Below are 22885 nucleotides of genomic sequence, written 5' to 3' on the forward strand. Positions count from 1 at the left end.
AGTTTGGATTCCAGTTTTCTCCTGTAGTTTTCCTTACGCTCCCTGATGCTGAGTTTTAGTTCTCTCTGAACACACTTGAGTTCTGCACGGTCCCCTGACCTGAAGGCCCTCTTTTTCTCGTTGAGTAGGGCCTTCAGGTCGCTGGTAACCCAGGGTTTGTTGTTTGGGTAACAGCGGACCTCTTTAGTGGGGATGGTGTCTATGCAGAACCCAATGTAATCAGAGACGCGATCAGTGATGCCATCAATGTCCTCGCCGTGTGGTTTGTAAAGTGCATCCCCAGTCAGTGGCTTCTAGGGCATCCTGCAGTGACTCCATGGCCTCGGGAGACCATTTCCTCACAGTTCTTACTGTCACTGGTTGCTGCTGAACCACAGGCTTGTATGATGGGGAGAGCAGGACGAGGTTGTGGTCTGACCTTCCCAGGGGAGGGAGGGCAGTGGAGCTGTATGCATCTTTGACATTTGCATACAGCAGATCTATGGTTTTATTGTCCCTTGTTGTGCATTTGACAAACTGGTGAAACGTTGGGAGAGTGGATGAGAGAGAGACGTGGTTGAAGTCACCTGTGATGATGACAAAGGTTCTGGGGTGTTTCGTCTGCAGTGCCGCGGTCGCAGCGTGGATGACGTCACACGCGGCGTCGGCATTTCCAGATAGAGGAATGCAAACAGTTACGGCGATGACACTGGTAAACTCCCGTGGCAGATAATATGGACGTAGTCCGATGGCGATGAGCTCGATGTCCGGGCTGCAGAACCGGTCTTTCACGGAGATGTGCCCGGGGTGACACCACCTGTTGTTGACGAGCACGGCGAGCCCTCCTCCTTTCTTCTTGCCGCTCGCGGTGGTGTCTCTGTCGGCTCTGACCGTGTGGAAGCCGGGGATAGTGGCGTTTGAGTCCGGTATCTGCTCGTGTAGCTACGTTTCCATGAAACACATGATACTGGACACTCTGTACTCCCGCTGCGTCTGGGCGAGCACTTCCAGTTCGTCCATCTTATTTGCCAGGGACCTTACGTTACCAGTAATAACTGCCTGGAAGCAGGGTTTAAACTTCCTCCTCTTCTTTCTCCGTTTAACTCCCGCTCTGCAGCCTCGCCGTCTCCTCCTTAGCTCCTTCGGTACTGTAGGTCGCTCCCCAGCGAAGAGGGTTTGGGGCCTCAGGGCGATCAGCTGGTCGCGACTGTAAACAATGCCGGCTGTAGAGCAGGCACGGCTTCCAGTCACCAGGAGAGACCAAAGCATGAAAAAACTAACTAAGAGATATCCAAACCGTTGGATAAACATCTTGATGTGTGGACAGTGTGTATCCACAGCACAGGGTACAAATAATAAATAAAAGAAATACGCTAAAAACACAATAAAAACTTAATAAAAACTACGAAGTACCGCGAGCTGCTACAATAGGCTGCCACTGGCATGACACCATCTTGAGAATAATAACTGTACAGTCACACATGTAAGGTTGTGCTGAAAAAAATGACACCAAACAAGGCAAGGTAAATAGTTTTTACGGTGAAATATAATGGTAAAATCAAAAGTACTCAAAAATGGCCAATTATATCCCTGATGTCCCACCTTCAAACACAACCTCATTTGGCCATCCATGAAAAAGCTACTTAACCTCCCACTTTTCTGAAGGAATACATATTTCCTACGGGCAATGCACTAGTTTTTTAAAAAAAGAAACGCGCATTGTATGATTAACGGCTGTCGATGGCACCCGTTGTCTCGATTCAGAGGGTGGCAGAAGAATAAGAAAGGGAATCAGAAGAAAATGAAGCAGTGTTGGCAGTTCGGGAAAAACACGGTGGACTGAAAAGCGAAAGGAAATGGAGAAAGGACTTAAGAACCGCCCCCCCTCGCCAAAAGCAGACATCACCATGTTTTGATCCCATTAGGGTAAGGGGATATTTTTTTTGCCTTTTTATTATCCTGCATGATTTGAAGTGTTGAATAAACATTTTCATAAAGCAAGCATATTTGCCTAACCCTAATCCTTTTTTATGTTGTTAAACATATTAAGAACATGAAAAAAATACATTAAGGTACATTTAGAACAGAAAAAAATGTGCCAAAAAAATTGCGATTAATTTGTGATTAATCGTGAGTTAACTATGGACAAAATGCGATTATTGGGGTTAAAAAAATTAATCATTTGACAGCCCTAGTAAAAATCCTTTAATCCAGATTGTGATGATATCATAAGATCTTTTATTTGTCCACTGTTCAGACCGAATCTGAAACAGTATATAACTGTTTTTTATTAAGACTTTTTTGGAGATGGATCTAAAAAGTTTTGGTGCATGACATTCACTGGAGTGGACAGATATATATTTAGTCACATAAAAATGTTAATAAACTCTGGATGAGAATCTGAGAATAAGCGGAGTTAACAGTTAATGAATCCTGCTTATTTAATCGTCTCCTTTCCCTGACGTCATATTGAATTTATGTTGCTATATCTGAAAATACCAAATAAAATTCAAATGGAATTTGGGATAGGGCTTTGGAGCATTACCACTTGATGAACTATGAACTCACACTGTGACTGTTGTGGGTCCATGTTAATAGGACTTGTTTGATACAGCCATTAGACTCAGAAACAAACACTACAATATGAAATTCTAAGGAGCTCAGCATTGATCTGAAAGAGCACATTATTGATTTCAACAAGTCAGGGAAGTCAATTGGAGGCATTTCAAAGCAGTTCCAGGTCCCAAGATCAACTGTACAAACAACTGTCTGTAAGTTTATAGTGTATAGCACAGCTGTGTCACTGCCACGACCAGAAAACACAAACTATCACCTGCTGCTGAGAGAAAACTGGTCAGGATGGTCAAGAGCAGTGATGGGAATAACAGCATTAAAATAAACGGTGTTACAAACGGCGTTATTTTATTCAATAACGGGTTATCTAACTAATTACTGTTTACATCGTTAAAACGTTGTTACCCTTACCGACTATTAAATGTGGCGCGTTATAAACTGAAGCTACTCATTGAAGCTGTTGTCATCCAACTTGGCTCTCAGCCGAAGGAGGGAGGAGGGAGCGGCGAGACAACCGCATAAGTGATGAAGATTGGCTAAGGTAGAGTAAGAGTGTTCAGTTTACACACAAACCAGCTTCACAAAAACTTGTGACACAGACTGAACTGAAGGTTCTATGTAGGTACTCTATGCAACTGGCTTGTGAAACCCACTTAGAAAGAAATCCTAATTCTTCAGTAATTCACTTATTAACTCAGTTACTTTTTGGGAGAAGTAACTAGCAACCAAACTAATTACTTTATCAAAGTAACGTGCCCAACACTGGTCAAGAGTCAACCAAAAAGCAAGTCTGTAATGAATTAGAAGCTGCTGGAAGACAGGTGTCAGCAGCCCTTTTCACACAGAGTCGCCAGATTTTCTCTGCAGCGGAGGTTCGCCAATTCTCCACCGTTATTTGTTCACACAAAACCAAGCAGCTCTTGTGTTAAGACACACCAGTGTGTAATTCACACACACACAATCTGTGTGTGTTTATTCCCCTTGTTCCCCCCCGGTGTCGTCCTGTTAATCTAAACATGAACCCGCTGACTGTTTATAATCATATGGATGCTGTTATAATGTGTTGTGATTGAGATCTTGACCCACCAAACATCCTGGAAAGTGACAAAGTTATGTTTTTCACTCTAAATTACATAATTACATGATCGCCATCAGTAAACTGGACATTGTCTGACTCTCACTTGCGGGGAGGGAGGCTGTTTTCTGAGGGAAAGTTCACTGAAGTCTCCAGGCATGAAGATCACTCACCTTTCGGCGAATTTCGCCGTTTTGAAAACAAAATAGGTGACCTACGTGTTCCGATGAGATTTTTTTTTTTTTTTTAAGGGGAAGGGGGTATGGACGGGACATAGAGGTATACCAGAGATTATCAGTGAACTGTGAACATGTGCGTGCCTGATAACAACAACTTATCTTAAGTCTCTACAACTCATTTTCAGGACCTGTGGATGATGCCCGATTAAAAACCAAAAAGTTTTTCAATATGTGGGCTGTTATAACTGACGTTCTCAGTTATAACTGAGAATCTAAACTCTAGGGGACTGACTGGAGGATGAAGATAAAGTTGGCGCAAGCTAACGACATTAGCTTTTCGTGCTAGCTAGCTTTTCAAGACTGATTAGCTAGCTAACTTTAACGTTGGGCTAAACTAGAAGTGAACCCTAACATTAACATTGTTTTTCCAGAATGAGTGTGTTAGGAGAGAAAGATGCTGTGGTTGTCAAACAACTGTATGCAGGGATCAAGTGCAGCTGGAACTGGTCTTGGCTCAAGCTAAAAGGCAAAGGCACAGTAAAAGGACAAGAGCTATCCTTCCATCTAGTAGATGTATTCAGGAAGATCAGTAAGCAGGGATTTGCATGTTGCATTCTCTGTCAGAAAGACATTAACTCTATGCAAACAAGGGCAGCCATGCACTGCATACACACTGTCAAACAGAAGTGCAAAAGAAGAAGGTGCAGCATAATGTGAACATGTAAAGATAGATACTTTATTATACATTCATACTGTCTTGACTCTACTTTATTTTTCTCTCAAAATGCATCAGATTGATGCTTTTAAATATGAAATATTGAAACATTTTCTTCCGGGGGACCCCGAAAGGGGTCGTATCCCTCTCACCTTTTTCACCCCTCACCTGTTTTCATTCCCGGTCGGGAGGGCTGACCATAACCCTGAGACAGTAACTACAACAACACAAAAGTGGAAGGAGACAAACACTTGGTAAAGATATTTGCCGATGACAGACGCTGTTTTTTTTTGGGCAGAAATGTGACAAAGAGTCGGGAGGACAGACAGGATGACTTCTCCACGTATAACTGCAGTATTGTTTTACTCATATAAGTTGCCAAATACAGTTACGGTTACTACGTTACTGTTGTTCGGTCCTGTAACGTTGCTTTATTGGACATTTCTCTTTATTTTGTTGAGTGAAGGACCTGTGCAGTTATCAGACTGTCAGATTGACACATCCTGCGCTGCCACCTAATCCATTCACACAGGTACGGTTAGCCTCTGCTGTCTGCTGCTCCTCTGATACTACCTCTGAAGGCGCATTAGAGCCACAGCAAAATTTCACCCCTTGCTGCATCTGGAACTTTCACACAAAGGAGGATGTGGAGAATTAGTGCAGGTCGAAGGCTAGAGGTCGAGGGATGGAGCGATGGCGTCATCGATACGCAGCGTTTTCAGATTTTTTCACCCTGAGACCAGGTTTCAAAAAAGTGTGGATGGCCCCTGAACTGTTTTTCCATCAACATGAGCTGAGAGGCTGCTGTAGAAGAAATAAGCTCTCTCCAGATGCAGCACCTTAAAGCTGGACTGAAGTTTGCTGCTGATCTTCTGGAGGAAAACTCTGTGGTCAGATGAAACAAATACTGAGTTGTTCGACCACAATGAGCAGCAATATGTTTGGAGGACAGAAGGTGACGCCTTTAACCCCAAGAACACCACACCTACTGTCCAGCATGGTGCTGGTAGTATTATGCTGTGGGGCTGTTTTGCTGCTAGTGGATCTGCTGCTCTAAAGAAAGTAAATGGAATAATGAAGGAGGAGTATATTCTCCTAACTCAGAACCTGAAATCATCAGCAGAAGATTGGCTCTTTAGTGTAGTAGGGTGTTCCAACAGGACAATGATCCCAAACACACATCAGAAGATGTGGACTGTGCTGAAGAAGCATGTCTGTGTCAGGAAGCAAACACATTTAGTTGAACTTCACCGATTGTGTCAAGATTAGTGGTTAAACATTCAGCCAGAGGACGACCAGAAGCTTGTAGATGGATATTAGAAGCACCTAACTGAGGTTAAAATGTCAGAGAGACATTTCATAAAATATTAGAACTACTGTGTGTATGTATTTTGATTCAGCAGATTTAGTCACATTTTCAGAAGACCAATAATAAATTCATTATTGAACCAAACTTCATGAATGTTTTGGTGATAAAGTAGTTTGTGTTCTACTTATTCAACACAGAATCATAAGTGCTGTGGAAATCATTGGAAGTGAAGACTGCCATGATGTACATGTTCTTTATGAGTGGAGGGAAACTTTTGACCAAGACACTACATACAATCATCATTATTATTAGAATTATCATACAATCACTCACAATGCATAAATAATAAAGACGCTGGAAAATGGTGCTTGTGACCAGACTGTTAAAAAGCTCTGAATTTGAAGGAAGATTGGCCTCATACAGGCATCTTAGTTTCTATAGCAGGTTCCACAGGTGGAACTAATGATGATGATGATAATAATAATAATAATAATAATATATTTAATTTGTAAAGCAATTTACATTTAAACAAATCTCAAAGTGCTACAGAAAAAGCAACAATAAAAGAGAAAACATTAGTAAAAAAAAAACACCTAAAAGGCAAAAGCAACTTGGAGGTCATAGGATCTGTTAAAAAGTAAAGTTTTATATCCTTTTTTAAAACATTCAACAGTCTGTGGTGCCCTCAGGTAATCCGGGAGGCTGTTCCATAGACGAGGGGCAACGGAACAGAATGCCTGGTCCCCTAAGGCGCGCAACTTAGTCCTGGGGGGGTGGAGACGGTGAGAGTTGGTCGAGCGGAGGGATCGAGATGAGGTTTGTGGGGTTAGCAGTAGGGCTGAACGATATATCGTTATCGTATCTATATCTAGATATGAACATTCAAGATATTCATATCGAAAAAGCAACGATACAAACGATATAGATTACCCCCTGCTCGCCTGCATGTACAGCTCTGGCAGTTACAACAAACATCGTTTTTACGATTGCCCTTGAATGCAACGCTAAGGCCAGCCAATCACAAACCTTATTTCATGCTTGCTTTGGATCGACAGCTAAAACCAACCAATGACAAACATACGAGGGTGGGAGTGAGGGAGACGGAGACTGAGATGCACACACACACTACATACTAGTGTTGCCAACTTGGCGACTTTCTAGCTAGTTTACCGACTTTTCAGACCCTCTTAGCGACTTTATTTCTTAAAAGCGACTAGCGACAAATTTAGCAACTTATTCAGATCATCAGGGGAAAGGCGAGAAATATATTATATTGTAATTCTCCTGCTGCTCAGAGTCATCGCAGTACACGGCTCCTCTGCAGCAGCGCCGGCTCTCTGCCCTCCCAAGCGGCTGCACAGGCGGCAGGCCGGTGTGTATGTAGGGGGGCTGGCTGGGGCAGCAGGAGCGGACGCTGCGGCCGCTCGCTCTGAGGATTTGAGACTGTATAGCTGCCGTTTACTCTGTTTTGATCCGTTAATTCTCTGACTTCATAGTCTTTCTAGATTCCACTGGTACTTTACCGGTGATAACCTGAAGCTGCTGAGTCTCGATCTTCACTCTCGCTCTTTCTCTCCAGATTAGGATGTCATCGTTCATCTTGTGGAAATGCACATAGTTCATTTGATCTTCTCCCTCCCTTTACTGTTGTTACTTCATATATATTTGTCTCTGTAGTGAGTTTGTGATAATTTGGTAAAGACTTCTCTATCAACCATTTGTATATGGCTTGACATAATCTCTTAATTTTTCTGAAAAATGCGTGGTTTTCACCGAATTCGTAGTCATATCGTATCGTTTCGATATCGAGATATCTGGTGAGAATATCGAGATATGAAATTTTGTCCATATCGTTCAGCCCTAGTTAGCAGTTCTTTAAGATAAGAGGGGGCGTTGCCATGGACGCACTGATGAGTAGGGGTGGGAAAAATAATCGATTCTTAGATGAATCTCGATTCGGACGTGGATGATTCTGAATCGATCCACAAATGTCAAAAATCGATTTTCTACACGTTAATTGAGAACGTAATGTTGACAGAACGCAAGAGGCGGAACTCAGAATTGCGGAAGTGCGGCGCCTGGACAGTCGACGGCATGCACTCAACAAAAAACATGGGATGTATCATGAATGTCTGTACTCACAAACAACTCCTGGGTGGAACAGTCTGAGGCATTTGTTCAAGCCGAGTGGCGCGAGAGCAGCGTGGAGACTGCTATTGGCTGTTGGCTGATAGCTGTTAGCTGTGGCGTTGAGTGCGCAGCGTCCAGGTTAACTTGTGACACCTGTAACTATCGGGTATTTCTGTGTGTTCAAATGGTTACTTAAAGCCACCGTTCCCAGCCGCATACATAGTTATTAAGCTGAATCCAAGTCGATGTGAAAACTGTACACTGTCATACAGCCTGCACAGTATGTTGAAATCCAGCCCGAACTCAGCGCGAGGTCAGTCAGCTGTAAGGGCGTCACGATTTTGATTTTAAATCGAAATCGATTGAAATTAAGTCAAAATCTCGAACTTCGAATTAAAAAAATGGGATCGTCGATGCTGCCACACCCCCATGTCACATCCGGTCGGCTTGCCAAGCGGAAAAAAACACACGGTAAGTGTTGAAGTGCTGCGAGTCAACCTCCTCTAACTTAGCTACTAGCTAAGCCAGCAGCTATTAGCTATAGCCAACCAAACGATTGCATGGTGTTACACCATTCCTGTTCAGCTCCCGGACCGTGGTCGGGAAGCACAGGGGAGATGATTTCCTGTGGGGCCGAAGTTTGTGTTTACCGTTGGTGATCCCCTTTCACGTGTTAAGCTGGTCGGGAAATAATACCAGGGAGCTTTGCTGTATCTTGAGGAGCCATCGCCTTTATTCACAGCCAAACGGCAGACTGTATTTTAAACTTTACTGCTGTCGCTACTACTGCTACTGCTTTCGCTTTTCCTTCCTCTCCCATTCATTCACTGTCCGCACGTACGCACGCTCCCTCACTCTCGCTCGCCCACTCACACCTTACGCACCTTACGCACGCACCTCACACACCGCCCTATTCCTGAAAGGGGCTCCACCACTCTTACAACAATGGAGACCCATCGACAGAACTTGCACCCCCTCCTCTTTCACTGAAGTCGCAGGTGTGGAAGTATTTTGGATTTCCAGTGAGTTATGTTGACAAAAAAGCTACAGTTTGCAAGCTCTGCAGAAACTAGATGGCAGGTTATTCTGTTGAAGTTTCTAATTGACTGAAGATATAAGTTATTGTTACATTATGCTGTTAATAAATGTTTTAAATTTGACAATGTAGTGTGGTGCATTGCGAACAAAGGTCAGATATTATATATTGCATAAAAGTCTAGTCTAAAATGGCATAGCAGCCTGTGCTTTAAAAAAAATAAATGTAAAAATCGAGAATCGAATTGAACCGTGACCTTAGAATCGAAAATTGAATCAATTCGAGGATTTGGAGAATCGTGACACCCCTAGTCAGCTGTGGCAAAGTGTGAGACGACCAGATCAACCTGTGGTACAAACACCTGTATGGACCGTCGACCAGCTGCAGCTGCATTAATGTACTACATGTGTGCTGCTACAGGAACACTTTTCTTTTCCTTTTGGTTCTTTGCAAAGTAACCTTCCAGTTGACTTGCCACATTTCTTTCATTTGTTTTGTTAATACTATGCTTTGAAAGTACCAAGTAGTCACACAGTGAGTAAAAAGTAGGAAGTGATTAGCAAACTCAGATTTAATTATTATTAGTTTTTAAATCATGCATGGAAATGTACATTAAAAAAATGCTGCATCGAGATGCATCGAGAATCGGTTTAGAATCGAATCGTTGACCTTTGAATCGGAATCGAATCGTGAGGTGCCAAGAGATTCCCACCCCTACTGGTGAATGAAGAGGGAAACCTTGTAACCAATCCTGGCGGTGATAGGAAGCCAATGCAGTGAATGGAGGATGGGTGTGATGTGTTCATACTTTCGCACTCTCATCAGGATCCTAGCAGCGCTGTTTTGCACATACTGGAGCCTTTGGATGTTCTTGCTAGGGGTTCCAATCAGTAGTGCATTGCAATAATCCAGCCTGGAAGAGACAAAGGCGTGGATGAGCTTCTCGGCGTCAGGAAAGGAGAGTGAGGGTCGGAGTTTGGCAATATTTCTGAGGTGATGGAAGGAGTTTTTGCAGAGACATTTGATGTGAGCCTCAAAGGTGAGGTGAGGGTCAAATATGACACCAAGGTTAGTGACGGACGTGGAGAGGGGGATGACCTGCCCAGAAAACATAATGCTGGTTATGGATGATCTGGTGAGGGGTGCCAATAAGTATGACTTCTGTTTTGGAGCTGTTTAACTGCAGGAAGTTGTGCTTCATCCACGCCTTTATCTCCTCCAGACAGTTGGTGATAGTGGATAGTGGTGATGGTGGAAGCAAAGTTGCAGAGGGGCGTGTGTCCATTTTTATGTACAGTTGTGTCTCATCTGCATAACAGTGAAATGAGACTGGGGGGCCAAGGACTGACCCTTGAGGGACCCCACAGGTGACAGTGTGTGTCCCTGATCTTGCACCTCCAATGGAGAGATGCCCTGTCTTGTCAGTAAGATATGAGTGGAACAAGTTGAGAGCGGTGTCAGTGAGTCCGATGGTGTGATGTAGCCGGTTGAGAAGTATACAGTGGTCGACAGTGACGAATGCTGCAGACAAGTCAAGGAAGATGAGGAGAGAGGGTGAGACAGCATCCGCCTTCATCAGTAGGTCGTTTGTGACCCTCATCAGAGCTGTTTCAGAGCTGTGGGCGGAGCGGAAACCAGACTGAAACCTTTCGAAAAGGTTATTTTGTTTCAGGTAATCCTGTAGGCGTACAGAAGCTGATTTTTCTAGTACCTTGGAGAGAAATGGAAGGTTGGAAATGGGCCTGTAGTTGGCAAGGATTTCAGGGTCCAAGGAGGGTTTTTTAAGAATAGGTCTGATTATGGCAGTTTTTAGGGCAGGTGGAACATAGCCAGCTTGGATGGACTGGGGTCTCACTGTGGTGATCAGAGGACTTATGATAGAGATGTTTGTTTTCATCAGGATTGTGGGAAAGGGGTCGAGGGCACAAGTAGAGGGTTTCATCCTCCTGATGATGTCCTCAACCTCTTGCTGTGAGACTTCAGGGAAGCAGTGGAGAGGCTCGGAGATCGCAGACTGTGGGTCGACAGTCAGGATAGGTAGAGTGGAGAGACAGCCAGATAGGACAGCATGGATGGAGTCAATTTTGGAGCTGAAAAAGGCCATGAAATTGTTGCAGTGTTCTTCTGTAGTTTCTATGTGCGGGGCTGTTTGTGGCTTGAGAAGATGGTTAATGGTGGAGAATAGCTTCTTAGAGTTTCCAGGATTCCCTTTTATGATGTTGGAGTAAAATTGTGATCGTACCTCTCTGAGGGATTTTGAGTAGGCCCTTTGGTGTTCTTGATAGGCTTGTTTATGTACACTGAGCTCCGAGGCTTTGTAACGGCGCTCCAAAGCACGCCCAGCTGTCTTCATTTTCTGCAGTTTGCTAGTGAACCAGGGTGTTGGCTGACTGTTCTGGTCCTAATGGGTGCATGGAGATCCAGGATGTTACCCAGGGTTTTATTACAGAAATCTACAGAATCACCGGCTTATGAAAGCTAAGCAGAAAGAAGACTCTTGAGGTCCACAGTCAAATTATCTGGGTTGATGTTTTATGGGTTCCTAAAGCGGAGTTGGTGTTTTTTTGTTAATGTGCAGGGACGGAAATGGTAACCCCATGGAGATGACCTTGTGGTCAGACACGCCCAGGTCATATACCAGTAGATTGCTGATGGGGGCAGAGTCTGTGATGACCAGATCGAGAGTGTGCCCCCTGGTGTGAGTGGGTACATCAGCATGTTGAATGAGATTAAACAGTCCAAAAATTAAAGAAATTCAGCAGCAAGACAGCAGGAGGGGGTTTTCAAGTAGATGTTCATGTCTCCCTGTATAATTGTATTGGCAGATGTAGAACAGAATGATGAGAGGAGGTTGTACATCTCTGGAATGAAAGCTGGGTTTGATTTGAGTGTATGGTAGATGAGAAGAACAGTCATGAGGAATGGAGGCTTACATTTAAATGCAAGGCACTCAAAAGAGGACAGTTCAGGTAGAGGCAGGGGGGACAGATCCAGCTCATCACGGTAGATGACAGAAAAAAAAGACAGGCCACCGCCACGGCCTGTGCTGCGGGCTTTCTGGAGGTAGTGGTAGCCAGGAGGACAGGTCTCATTTAAAACACATCTGGTTCATGCCAGGTTTCTGTGAGGCACATTAAATCCAGATGCTTGTCCAGGATGTGGTCGTGTATGAGACAAGATTTGTTTGTGAGAGATTGTGCATTAAACAGTTCAATTTTGACATTAGGACGAATAGTGAGTCTCTGGATCGGCTAAAGCAGGGGTTCTCAACCTTTTGCAAGCTGGGCCTCCCCAAAGCTGGTTCATTGCAGTTGCCCCCCCCCCCCCAGAGATGCTACTGGCCCTGTTTCAGTGAATGAAATAGCTGGGGGCAGGTCGGCAAGGTAACACCGAGTGGCCTTGATGCCTGTCAGTCATGCTCTGCTGTGTCTGCAGCTGAGCACTGTGATGCGTGTCTCTCTCCCCAGCCGGGAGAGCTATCATACCGTAAAATACCAAGTAATAGCCGGGATGCTTATTTGTTTCAATCACTTAACAGACCAGGCGGCAATTTGGGACTGGCGTTTAATTCCTTCCTCTCAAAAATCCGGGATGAAAACATTACAAACTTCGCCAGCTTCTCTGTGAATTCTCTGGCATCTTTCTGCAAGTGAAGTTGTTGTGGCGGAGGAAACGATTCAGCCAACCAGCACTCGCTGCAAACTCCTCATCTCTGCTGTCACTCACGGTGGTGTGCATTTGTTTAGCCCTGATCATTTTGCGGGACACTCTCTAGTGGCGTGCCCGTTTGCTGATAACTCATCCCCGCATGTTTATCTCCAGCTCCTCGCTCGCCTTCTTCCTCCCTCCACCAGGCAGCCTGGCCCTGTTGCTGTCCTCCTCAGACAGATGCTGAAGCTCCATTTGATTTTTTCACCAATCGCGCCCTCTCTTCTGGTCGACAGAGAAACATCTAGCGGCTGCTTCTCCCGAGTTTTCCTCTGCATATTTTATGACAGAAAGTTTGAATTTCAAGTCGTACTTTTAATTTTTTTGCTGCTACGGAGCCATGGCGATCATCAATGTGATATTGACTGACAGAAAGCAGCGGCGGCCAAACACATCCGCGATTCATTTGCAGCCTGGACGCGGAGTGGTGTGTGTCTCCTCTCTGCTCTGACTGCATGCTGGACTGCTGCGCGAGGTACTGAGAGACTGACCGCCTGTGAGTGCTTTTGGACGGGGGAGGGACTCACGGCAGCACCCGCTGCTCGTTGAGCACAGTGACTTGAAAGCAGGTATCACTCTGCAGTTAGAGTCTCCAAACACCACAAAAGTCTCCAATAACACCAGTAAAAGTCGCTAGATTTGTCGGTAGTCGATTTTGACAAAAAAGTCGCAAGAAGGATGATTTGTTTGTGTGTTATAATAGTCCAACCACTTGCATTTCGACATGGGGGGAATTTTCATGAATTTTTTTTTTTCAGATTTTTTTTTTTCTCCCATCCTGTAGCCTACTCGCGCCCCCCCAGGAGAGTGTCCCCCACCGGTTGAGAACTGGGCTAAAGCATCCTAAGATCCACGTTTTCTGCCCCATTCTGTGACTCCAAGAGGGGTAACAGCATACTGATGACGTGATTGGGATGCAACAGTGCGCACGGCTGACCAGAGGGATGGGATTGAATGGCCGGACTGGGAGTCAACAAACTTTCGACGGGAGCTCCTGTGAATGTAACGGGGTCGGGAAGTAGTCCAAGATGTTTGATGATTGAGATGCACGTCGGAGTGGTGCAATTGTTGAACGTCCTCAGTTGGGCGGCGGAGTAATTCAACATCATGCCAGTCACTAAGGGTGTCCATCTTTTTGCTGTTAGCCGTGGACATGGGGTAGCAACAAAGGCTCATCGGCAGTACGACAGGAGGAGGCAGGAGCAGGAGACCAGTTGGTCTTGGTGGAACGAAAGAACCAGTGCCGTGTTCCAATATCCATACTTCCCATACTTACTATACTTAGTTTGAGTACTTAGTGTACTTGGTGTTCCGATATCGATCGCGGCGAAAAGAAGTGTACCTAAAGGACCCGGATGTTGCCCTCATAATGGCAAAAATGTTGAGTGTGCAACGATGTACACTTTACGCACTCAACGGCTGCCATCTTGTCTACGTAGCGGAAGAAGCGGAGCCAGGCAAAGGCGCTCAGCTCTGATTTTTTTTTTTAAATAGCTAACGAGACAACAGCGCCTGCAGCGTAGCCATATTACAGGATTGTAGGATTGTAATTGTTAAAAAGTAAAGTCGTAGATGTCTTTTGTTCACAGTTCAAAGCGGGATGTTTTTGGCGGCCGATGAGCCGCGGCGGCTGTCGCGATCGTGTGAAGTGCACCACGGAGTATTAGATTTGGAACAACACTCACCTGCTAAAATCTGCGTACTTAGTAAGTGCGGATAGTGTACTACGTTTAAGTGTACTCATGGAAGTATGAATATCGGAACACAGCATTGGTGCCAGGAGTCCAGTTGTGGCAGGCTGGCTAATAGTTTGATGAGTTGGCTGAGGGTTCCCAGAACAGCAGCGGCAGCAGGCTATCCAGGTGAATATTCCGTGATGGCAGGCTGGATGGAGATGGGAGTCTCTGAAAAGTGGTTAACTGGCAGCAGCTGAACGTCAGTTAATCAGGAGGTCAATCCACTGTTAGCCGATGCAGGAGCACGACGGTAGTAGATGGGTGGACAGACGTCAGATTCGGTTACAGCAATCGTGGTAACAAGTACACTACTGTAGACTATTTTCTCAGTTAAATCAGTAAGTTAAACAAACTTAAAAAGAGAAAGGAGAAGCGGCGAACAGGCTGCGCCAGCGTCCTCTCCTGTCCTCGGTTCAATTATTGCTCTGGATTAATCACACCTGTGCTGTTTCGCTACAGCATGTCTAACTGTCCGGTCTGTTGTAGTAATAATCATCTTAATTTCATCATGTGAAGTTACAGTTAATATTGAAAACGGAGAGAATGTTGTTATTCCTCCCATTATTCTACTGTCATTCACTTATCTTTTTATTGTTTTATATAGCAATTCTACTGTTCTTAAACTAAAGGATTGTCAACAGTAATAACAACTAACTGCCATCTTTATTCTTCATTATTGTAAGGAGTGGTTGGCTCTATTAACACAATCAGAGCTGCAGTCATATGTGTTGTATATCTCTATTATATCTACTTTGATTGAGCTGCTGGTCTTCATAGTGACACAAACATCACTATCAACCAGGCTTGTTGAGATACAAGCTGCCATTAAGTAGTGTATGAAAAATAACTGAGCTGACACTTTGTCATTATCCAAGTGTAATACATAAGGTACAATTGATTGGCCAGCATTACAACTGTGTGTAGTCTTAATTCTTATTTTTGTTTTATTTTCACGTCTAGGTGACACTGGCCAGGGACTGAGAGCCTGGGTTCGAGATGTTATAGTGCCGGATCTGGCCTTCAGCCACATCAGAGTTATTTACCCAACAGCTCCAGCAAGGTAGGTCTACAGTTGACTGAACCTGGTGAGTCTGCTAGTCTACTCAAATAATGTATTTCAGAAAATTGTTTCTCTGAACTCAAATATAGGTATTTGTTTCTCAGTGAAGCTTAGGGCTGGGCGATGAAACAATAACGATATCTATCGTGATAGACACGTGATCAATATCAATAGAAAATACGTTCAATAGAACATTCAATAATTTTACTGAACTCTGTTAGAAAAAAAACAGGAAGAAAACCCTGATCCAGAACCACAAGGTATTCTGGGGTAGGGGTGTCAACATCTACACATGTAAACGGGTACACGGATAACAAATCATAACCGTTTAGAAAAATCAATAACCGTTTACACATCTTTTTTTTTTTTTTTTCCTCCTCATTCATTTCTCACCAACATATATATTGTATTTTTAGGGGTGATAATGTTGCCTGAAAGCTTCAGCTAGTAACATTAACTAACTATGCACTTAAATGTTCCCACTAGTGCAGTTATCCGCATACATAATAGATGAATGGGGCACAATGTTATGTTGATATAAAAAATAAAAAAAACCTGCAGCCACAGCCAGTGTCGCGTCACTTCAAGTTGACTCGGGGACGCGATGGCGGCGGTCAACAAGCGGAGCACTGTGTGGCAGTTTTTTGAACAAACTGCCAGTGGAAATCAAGTTAAGAGTAGGCTATGTCAGGCAAAGTTGGCTTACAACAACAGTACAGGATCCATGCGAAACCACATGCGATGGAAACACCCGAACAAGTTGGAGGGAGAGACTGCTGCTGGCATCAGTGCTACCGCAACTGCAATAGAAAGAGATCATAAATCTCCGATGTGTAACCAGGTACACGTCGGTTAGAAGCCCCGTTTACACATGTAGAAAAAATTGTAAACGTTGACACCCCTATTCTGGGGGATGTAGGCAGAGGAAGGGCTTTAGCCTCTCGACCTGTCCCGGCCCAGCTAAGCAAGGTTGGTGGCATGAACAAACTCACTCCCTCGTAACCTAGCAACAACCTGTTGAGTGACATGCACGGTAGCACTTTCATGTTTTGCCATCGTGCCTCATTACTGCTTTAACAAAAAGAACGGTTTGAGTGAAAGGAGAAAAATGAGTGTGACAGCGCGAGAGGAAATTGTGGATATAAGAGGCAAGGTTTCCTCTACATGTAATTGATTGTGGCACACCGCCACGGCAAAATAAAAGCCGCCACACCTTCAGAATAATGTTTTTTGGGTTTTTTAAAACCTTGTTTTTATGTTGATTTATGTTTATATTAATGTAAATTATTGTATGAGATGTGATTTTGGCACAAAACATGGTGTTTTTCATGAAATGTGACGCTACGCTGCAAATAGCCTACCCATATTTTGAAAAACCAACACCGGAGTCACCACCTGCCTGTCTAGCTGCGGCGCGCGAAAGACGAAGAGAGTAGAGACAACAGTCCGACGTGGAGGGAGAGAAAAGGGAGAAAGAAAGGTACCTAAGCTAGGTTATATATTTCTATAGGCCTATATACAGTTTTGTTCAAACCAGTGAAAACGACCCTAATGTATAGATGGATTAGGCTACATAAAAAATCCTGATAAATGTGTTACTGATTGGTTAATACAGGATACGCATTATTTCTATCATTATTTCAGAGAGATTCTTATTTTTATTTTATTTTTGCACCATTGACACTTGTTAAAGAGAGATTACTTTAGGCCTAATAAAGCATGTCGAGTCTTTGGTTATACAGTAGAGAGAGATATTATTTTAATATTTTATTATTTTAATTATTTTAATTAATTTTTAACTGTAAAACTTAATTTTCTATTGATAGAGGAAACCTGTTACGTTTCAGATACACGTTTTGAACAGCACGACATAACGTTAGCTTAGGTAATGCCCAGGTAATTTTCTGCCATGACTCTTTTCTGGTTACATTTTCAGATGAGTATATTAAACTATTTTCAAAAGAAGAGAAAGGTTCCAGAGGAAGAGAGTCAGGTAACCTTACATAAAGGAGAGGCTCAATGTTCTTGACTTATTGTTGTGATGTTATTCCCTCAAGTCAATAGAAATGATAATGATGTGTACCATGATAAGTGTAATATTTAAATATTCCTAACATTACCTGCGTGGTATTGGTGATGTGAACGAATTTAACACTTCCCAATATTATATTAGATAAGAGCACAGGCAGAAGTAGTGCAGGAGGTGAGTGGAGGAGAGAAAAGAGGAGAGGCAGAGAAGGAGGTTGAGGTATTCAGTATAGACTAGTTTAGTTATTTAACTTATATCTTTAATTTGTTGTTGTTGTGTTTGTTGTTTTGGCCTAGTGATACTGCAAGATCCTATTTGCAATTATTATTTTCAAGCCATGTACCGGAAACCCTATAGTAAATAATGTATTTAGAAAAACATTCAGTTTCACATTTCAAAATTCATGTTGCCGTCGTCGTCGTCACCACCCCTCTTCCACTCGGAGAGACCTTCCCCACGGTTTAAAAAAATCCTAGAGGAAACGCTGAGAGGAAAGGTCACATCACCCGTATAGCAGTATTTCGGACAGTGTTTCTCCTATATGCATTCTGCTGGATTTTCAGTGCTGCTGACATGATTTTTGTCGGTTTAATATCACGGGCGAATGGCGAATTTAAGTTGCACACAGTGAAAGCACTACACCCTAAGTTATCTTGAAATCGATTTTTATTGTCATTGCTGCTATTTGTATAATTTCTACAAGTCACCGTTCAAGTTGAGTGACTGAAATCCTCGTCATACTATTCAAAGGTTGCAACAGGTGACTCATCAAACAGGGGTGAAGTTAGTTTCAGGTTGGATATTCAGTGGATATTCACTCGGGTCCAGCCGCAACTTTGCTGAGGTTCACCCAGTGTTCTCTAATGTTCAAGAGGTTAACATATTGTCAAGCAGCAACTTCTACACTATTTTGTCTCATGTCTTAGATTCTGATTCTGAAATCCTGAAAAAAAATTTTTTTTTCAAAAATCTCACCAGTAGTCACGATTTAAAGGGTAATTTTAAAAAAAACGTCTTATTTCAAATAGGTTGAAAAAAAATTAATAATTATCGATATCGACTGATATGAAACACTATGAAAACACATTTTACAGCCATATCGCCCAGCCCTAGTGAAGCTGCATTCTTACAGGGGAAAGTCCAGTGTATAACCAAGTAGGCTGTGGTAATAGTAGCCTACGGAGCCTGGGAGGTGACAAATACTGTAATATTAAATTACTAAATTGAAATATGGATAGGGATGGGTACCGAATTTGGTACTTTTATTGGTACCAACCGAATTCCCCCTGAAGTACCGAGTATCGATTCACGTCAAGTCAATCGGTACCACATTTTGGTACCTGAACGCACCTTCACAGGCGTCAGTTAGAGCGGAAGTCGCAGCGACGGCAGTGGACGCAGAAGAGCGTGATTACGTGATTACTTCCACTCCGTCTGAGAGAGTATTCTCCACAGCTGGGGACACAGTCACATACCTGCCAACTTGTTGCTTTTTGCCGTTTTCTCCGTCAGTTGGGTCATTCACGTGAATCGCGTAGAACCGGAGAGGTTTTTTTTGGGGGGGGGGGGGTTATGGACGTGACATGGACTGAACGTAAAGTACGTTGCATTCTCTGTCAGAAAGACAACGAATTTGTCTTCAAAATACGAGCTTTACATTGCACCCCATTGGAGTTTAGAACTGGGTTCTTAGCGGGGGGCTTTTAATTTGAAAGTAGCGACCGGTAGTAGCTTGCCCCTACGAAACAAGCGGACAACGAAGACAGCTACAGAGACCGAGGAGACGCTAGCATCCCCTGGATCTCAGCGGCTGTCCAGTTGCTCATCTTGACGTCCGCGGATGAAGTGATGGACTGACTGCTGTGATCAGCTGTTTCCTGGTTTTGAAACTCCCTGGCTGTGGGTCGCACCATAGACATAAATACATAGACGCCTCATTGAGCGCTTGACCGTACGTCGATGTCGCCGCCATATTGGAGGAGGCAGCTCAGCCCCGTGAACTAATACGCGTCAATGAAGTGAACTTTATAAAGCTCACTTCTACAAAGTGCCGTAAGTTACTGCCTCTCATTTACACATTCACACATATACGGATATATTCAGGAAACAGATACGAACCAAAAACAACGTAACGTTCTCTGATGACTATAAACATTAACTACGTTCAGTGTACAGGTCCGCACCAAACCACAATATGTATTTTTATAATGTTTTTACAAGTGTTTATAGCTGCCAATGTATGTAACGCTGTTACTGTGATGATACATGACAGTTAAATATTTAATCTGTGTCTATAATAACTGGATCCTGACATGTAAATGTGACATCTTTCTACAATACTGTCAACTTGTTTAAATAAATTTAAGTTTAAATAACTGACTTCATAATATATGAATCAGAATCAGAAATACTTCATTGATGCCTGACGAGAAACTGCAGCGTTACAGATGCTCCCATTCAAAGTCAAGAATATGCAGAAAAATAGTACTACTGCTAATAATAATAATAATAATAATAAATATAGCCGCAAGCGGCAATCCACGGGTTCTAACCTCTTTCGCCCCAAACCGGCCACCCTGACCCTCATCCCACGCAGTCGATGACATCAGCCGCCGTGTTCCTCAAAGATCTGTGCAGCACATAGCCATGATAAGCCCCAGATTTCTCCAAATTGGGTTTTCAGCTATATGCTAATGGAATTTATAGCGCCCCCTATAGGTTGAGCTCAGCATGCTTTGGTAGGCAGTTTCCCAATACAGTTGTGAACCTACCCACCAAGTTTTGTGATGATAGGACAAAATGTGTGCGAGTTATGGCCAATCATTTCTAAGCCCCGCCCATTGCGAAATTACATGGGTCCCTGGTGGCCATGTTTTTTGACCAATCTGGCTAATTTATAGTAGAAATGTGTCTTTTCATCCCTCGGCGCCAAATACCAAATTTGGTGTTGATAGAGTCAATCTTTCAAATGTTCTATTCATTTTACTGTTTTTAACATTATGCAAATGAGCCAAAAATCTGTAATAGCGGCTTTTGTGGTGCAAGAGCCTTTTTTGTAGAGGACTATCAGGAAGACGTGTATGAGACATTTCAAGTCAATAGCACTCATAGCTTGGTGGGCAGAACCTTTCCAAGATCACTCCCTATGTTATAGCGCCCCCATGTGACGGATTGGGATCAAATTTTTAGAGCAGCATTTAGATGTCATTTATATTCAATGTACCAAGTTTCGTGTCTCTGGGTCCTTCCAGCTCGCCATAAATGAATAAAACGCAAAGAATGACGGTTAACAAAGAATAGGCCACGCCCACTTTCACCTATCAACATGGCACTCAAGATGTTACTTAATACTCTCCCTTAGAGCATGTATACCAAATTTTGTGAAATTCCGTCCAATGGCCTATGAGATACGCATGTGTAGCATTTATAGCGCCCCCTATAGGTTGAGCTCAACATGCTTTGGTAGGCAGATTCCCAGTCCTGTTGTGAACATACCCACTAAGTTTTGTGTTGATAGAGCAAAAGGTGTGGGAGTTATGGCCAATAATTTCTAAGCCCCGCCCATTGCGAAAGTACATTGGTCCGTGGCTGCCATGTTTTTTGACCAATCTGGCTCATTTATGGTAGAAATGTGTCTGCCCATCTCCCGAAGCCGTATACTACATTTGGTGTTGGTAGAGTCAATCTTTCAAAAGTTCTATTCATTTTACTGTTTTTAACATTATGCTAATTAGCAAAACATCTAAGAGGCGGAGCTAAATGGTCTAAGAGGCTTTTTTTGTAGAGCACATGGAGCTGGACTTGTGTGTCAAATTTCAAGTCAATCAGACTTATGGTGTGAGGGGCGTGGCCTTCCCAAAAACGCATTTTCAAGCCTTAGTTACAGCGCCACCATGTGGTTGACTGGGCTCATATTTGAATAAAAGTTGATGCACATCATTTCCAATCATTGGGCCAAATTTCAAGTTCCTGGCCCATTCCAGCTCACGGGAATTTGAGCTCAAGCGGCAGACAACAAATGATAATAAATATAGCCGCAAGGGGCAATCCGTGGGTTCTAACCCCTTTCGCCCCAAACCGGCCACCCCAACCCTCATCCCCTGCAGTCAATGACATCGGCTGCCGTGTTCCTCAAAGATCTGTGCGACACATTGCCATGATAAGCCCCAGATTTCTCCAAATTGGGTTTTCAGCTACATGCTAATGGAATTCATAGCGCCCCCTATAGCTTGAGCCCAACATGCTTTGTTAGGCAGATTCCAAGTCCTGTTTTGAACCAACCCACCAAGTTTTGTGATGATAGGACAAAGGGTGTGGGAGTTCAGGCCAATCATTTCTAAGCCCCGCCCATTGCGAAGATACATTGGTCCCTGGCGGCCATGTTTTTTAACCAATCTATCTCATTTATAGTAGAAATGTGTCTGCCCGTCCCCCGAAGCCGTATACCAAATTTGGTGTTGATAGAGTCAATCTTTCAAAAGTTCTATTCATTTTACTGTTTTTAACGTTATATAAATTAGCAAAAAATCTCTAATGGCGGCTTTCGTGGTGCATGAGTCTTTTTTGTAGAGGAATAACAGGAGGACGTGTATGAAAAATTCCAAGTCAATAGCACTTATGGCTTGGTGGGGAGAGCCTTTCGAAGTTCACACCCTATGTTATAGCGCCCCCATCTGACGGATTGGGATAAAATTTTTGGAGCAGCATTTGGACGTCATGTATACTCAACGTACCAAGTTTCGTGTCTCTGGGTCCTTCCAGCTCGCCATAAATGAATAAAACGCAAACAATGATGGTTAATGACGAATAGGCCACGCCCACTTTTACCTATCAACATGGCACTCAAGATATTAGTTAATACCTGCCCCTAGAGCATGCATACCAAATTTGGTGAAATTGCATCTAATGGTCTTTGAGATACATATGTGTAGCATATATAGCACCCCCTATAGGTTGAGCTCAACATGCTTTGGTAGGCAGATTCCCAGTACAGTTGTGAACCTACCCTCCAAGTTTTGTGATGATAGGACAAAGGGTGTGGGAGTTATGGCCAATCATTTCATAGCCCCGCCCATTGCGAAGATACATTGGTCCGTGGCGGCTATGTTTTTTGTCCAGTCTGGCTCATTTATAATAGAAACCTGTCTTTTCATCCCCCAAAGTTGTATAGCAAATTTATTGTTGATGGAGTCAATCTTTCAAAAGTTCTATTCATATTACTGTTTTTAACGTTATGCAAATTAGCAAAAAATCTGTAATAGCAGCTTTTGTGGTGCATGAGGCATTTTTGTAGAGGACTATCAGCAGGACGTGTATGAAAAATTTCAAGTCAATAGCTCTAATGGCTTTGCGGGG

General features: G+C 43.4%; 1 protein-coding gene across 1 annotated transcript in view; it reads left to right on the plus strand.

Annotated features, from left to right (window-relative positions):
• lyplal1 (lysophospholipase like 1) overlaps window positions 1-22885 on the plus strand; it is a 59178-nt gene that overhangs the window by 19401 nt on the left and 16892 nt on the right. The window contains exon 2 of the mRNA XM_030394128.1: window positions 15402-15501. Within this exon, the coding sequence (XP_030249988.1) occupies window positions 15402-15501 (100 nt within the window). The remainder of the gene's footprint in view (window positions 1-15401; window positions 15502-22885) is intronic.

The sequence above is a fragment of the Sparus aurata genome, chromosome 17 (assembly GCF_900880675.1).
Source record: "Sparus aurata chromosome 17, fSpaAur1.1, whole genome shotgun sequence".
Classification (NCBI taxonomy): Eukaryota; Metazoa; Chordata; class Actinopteri; order Spariformes; family Sparidae; genus Sparus; species Sparus aurata.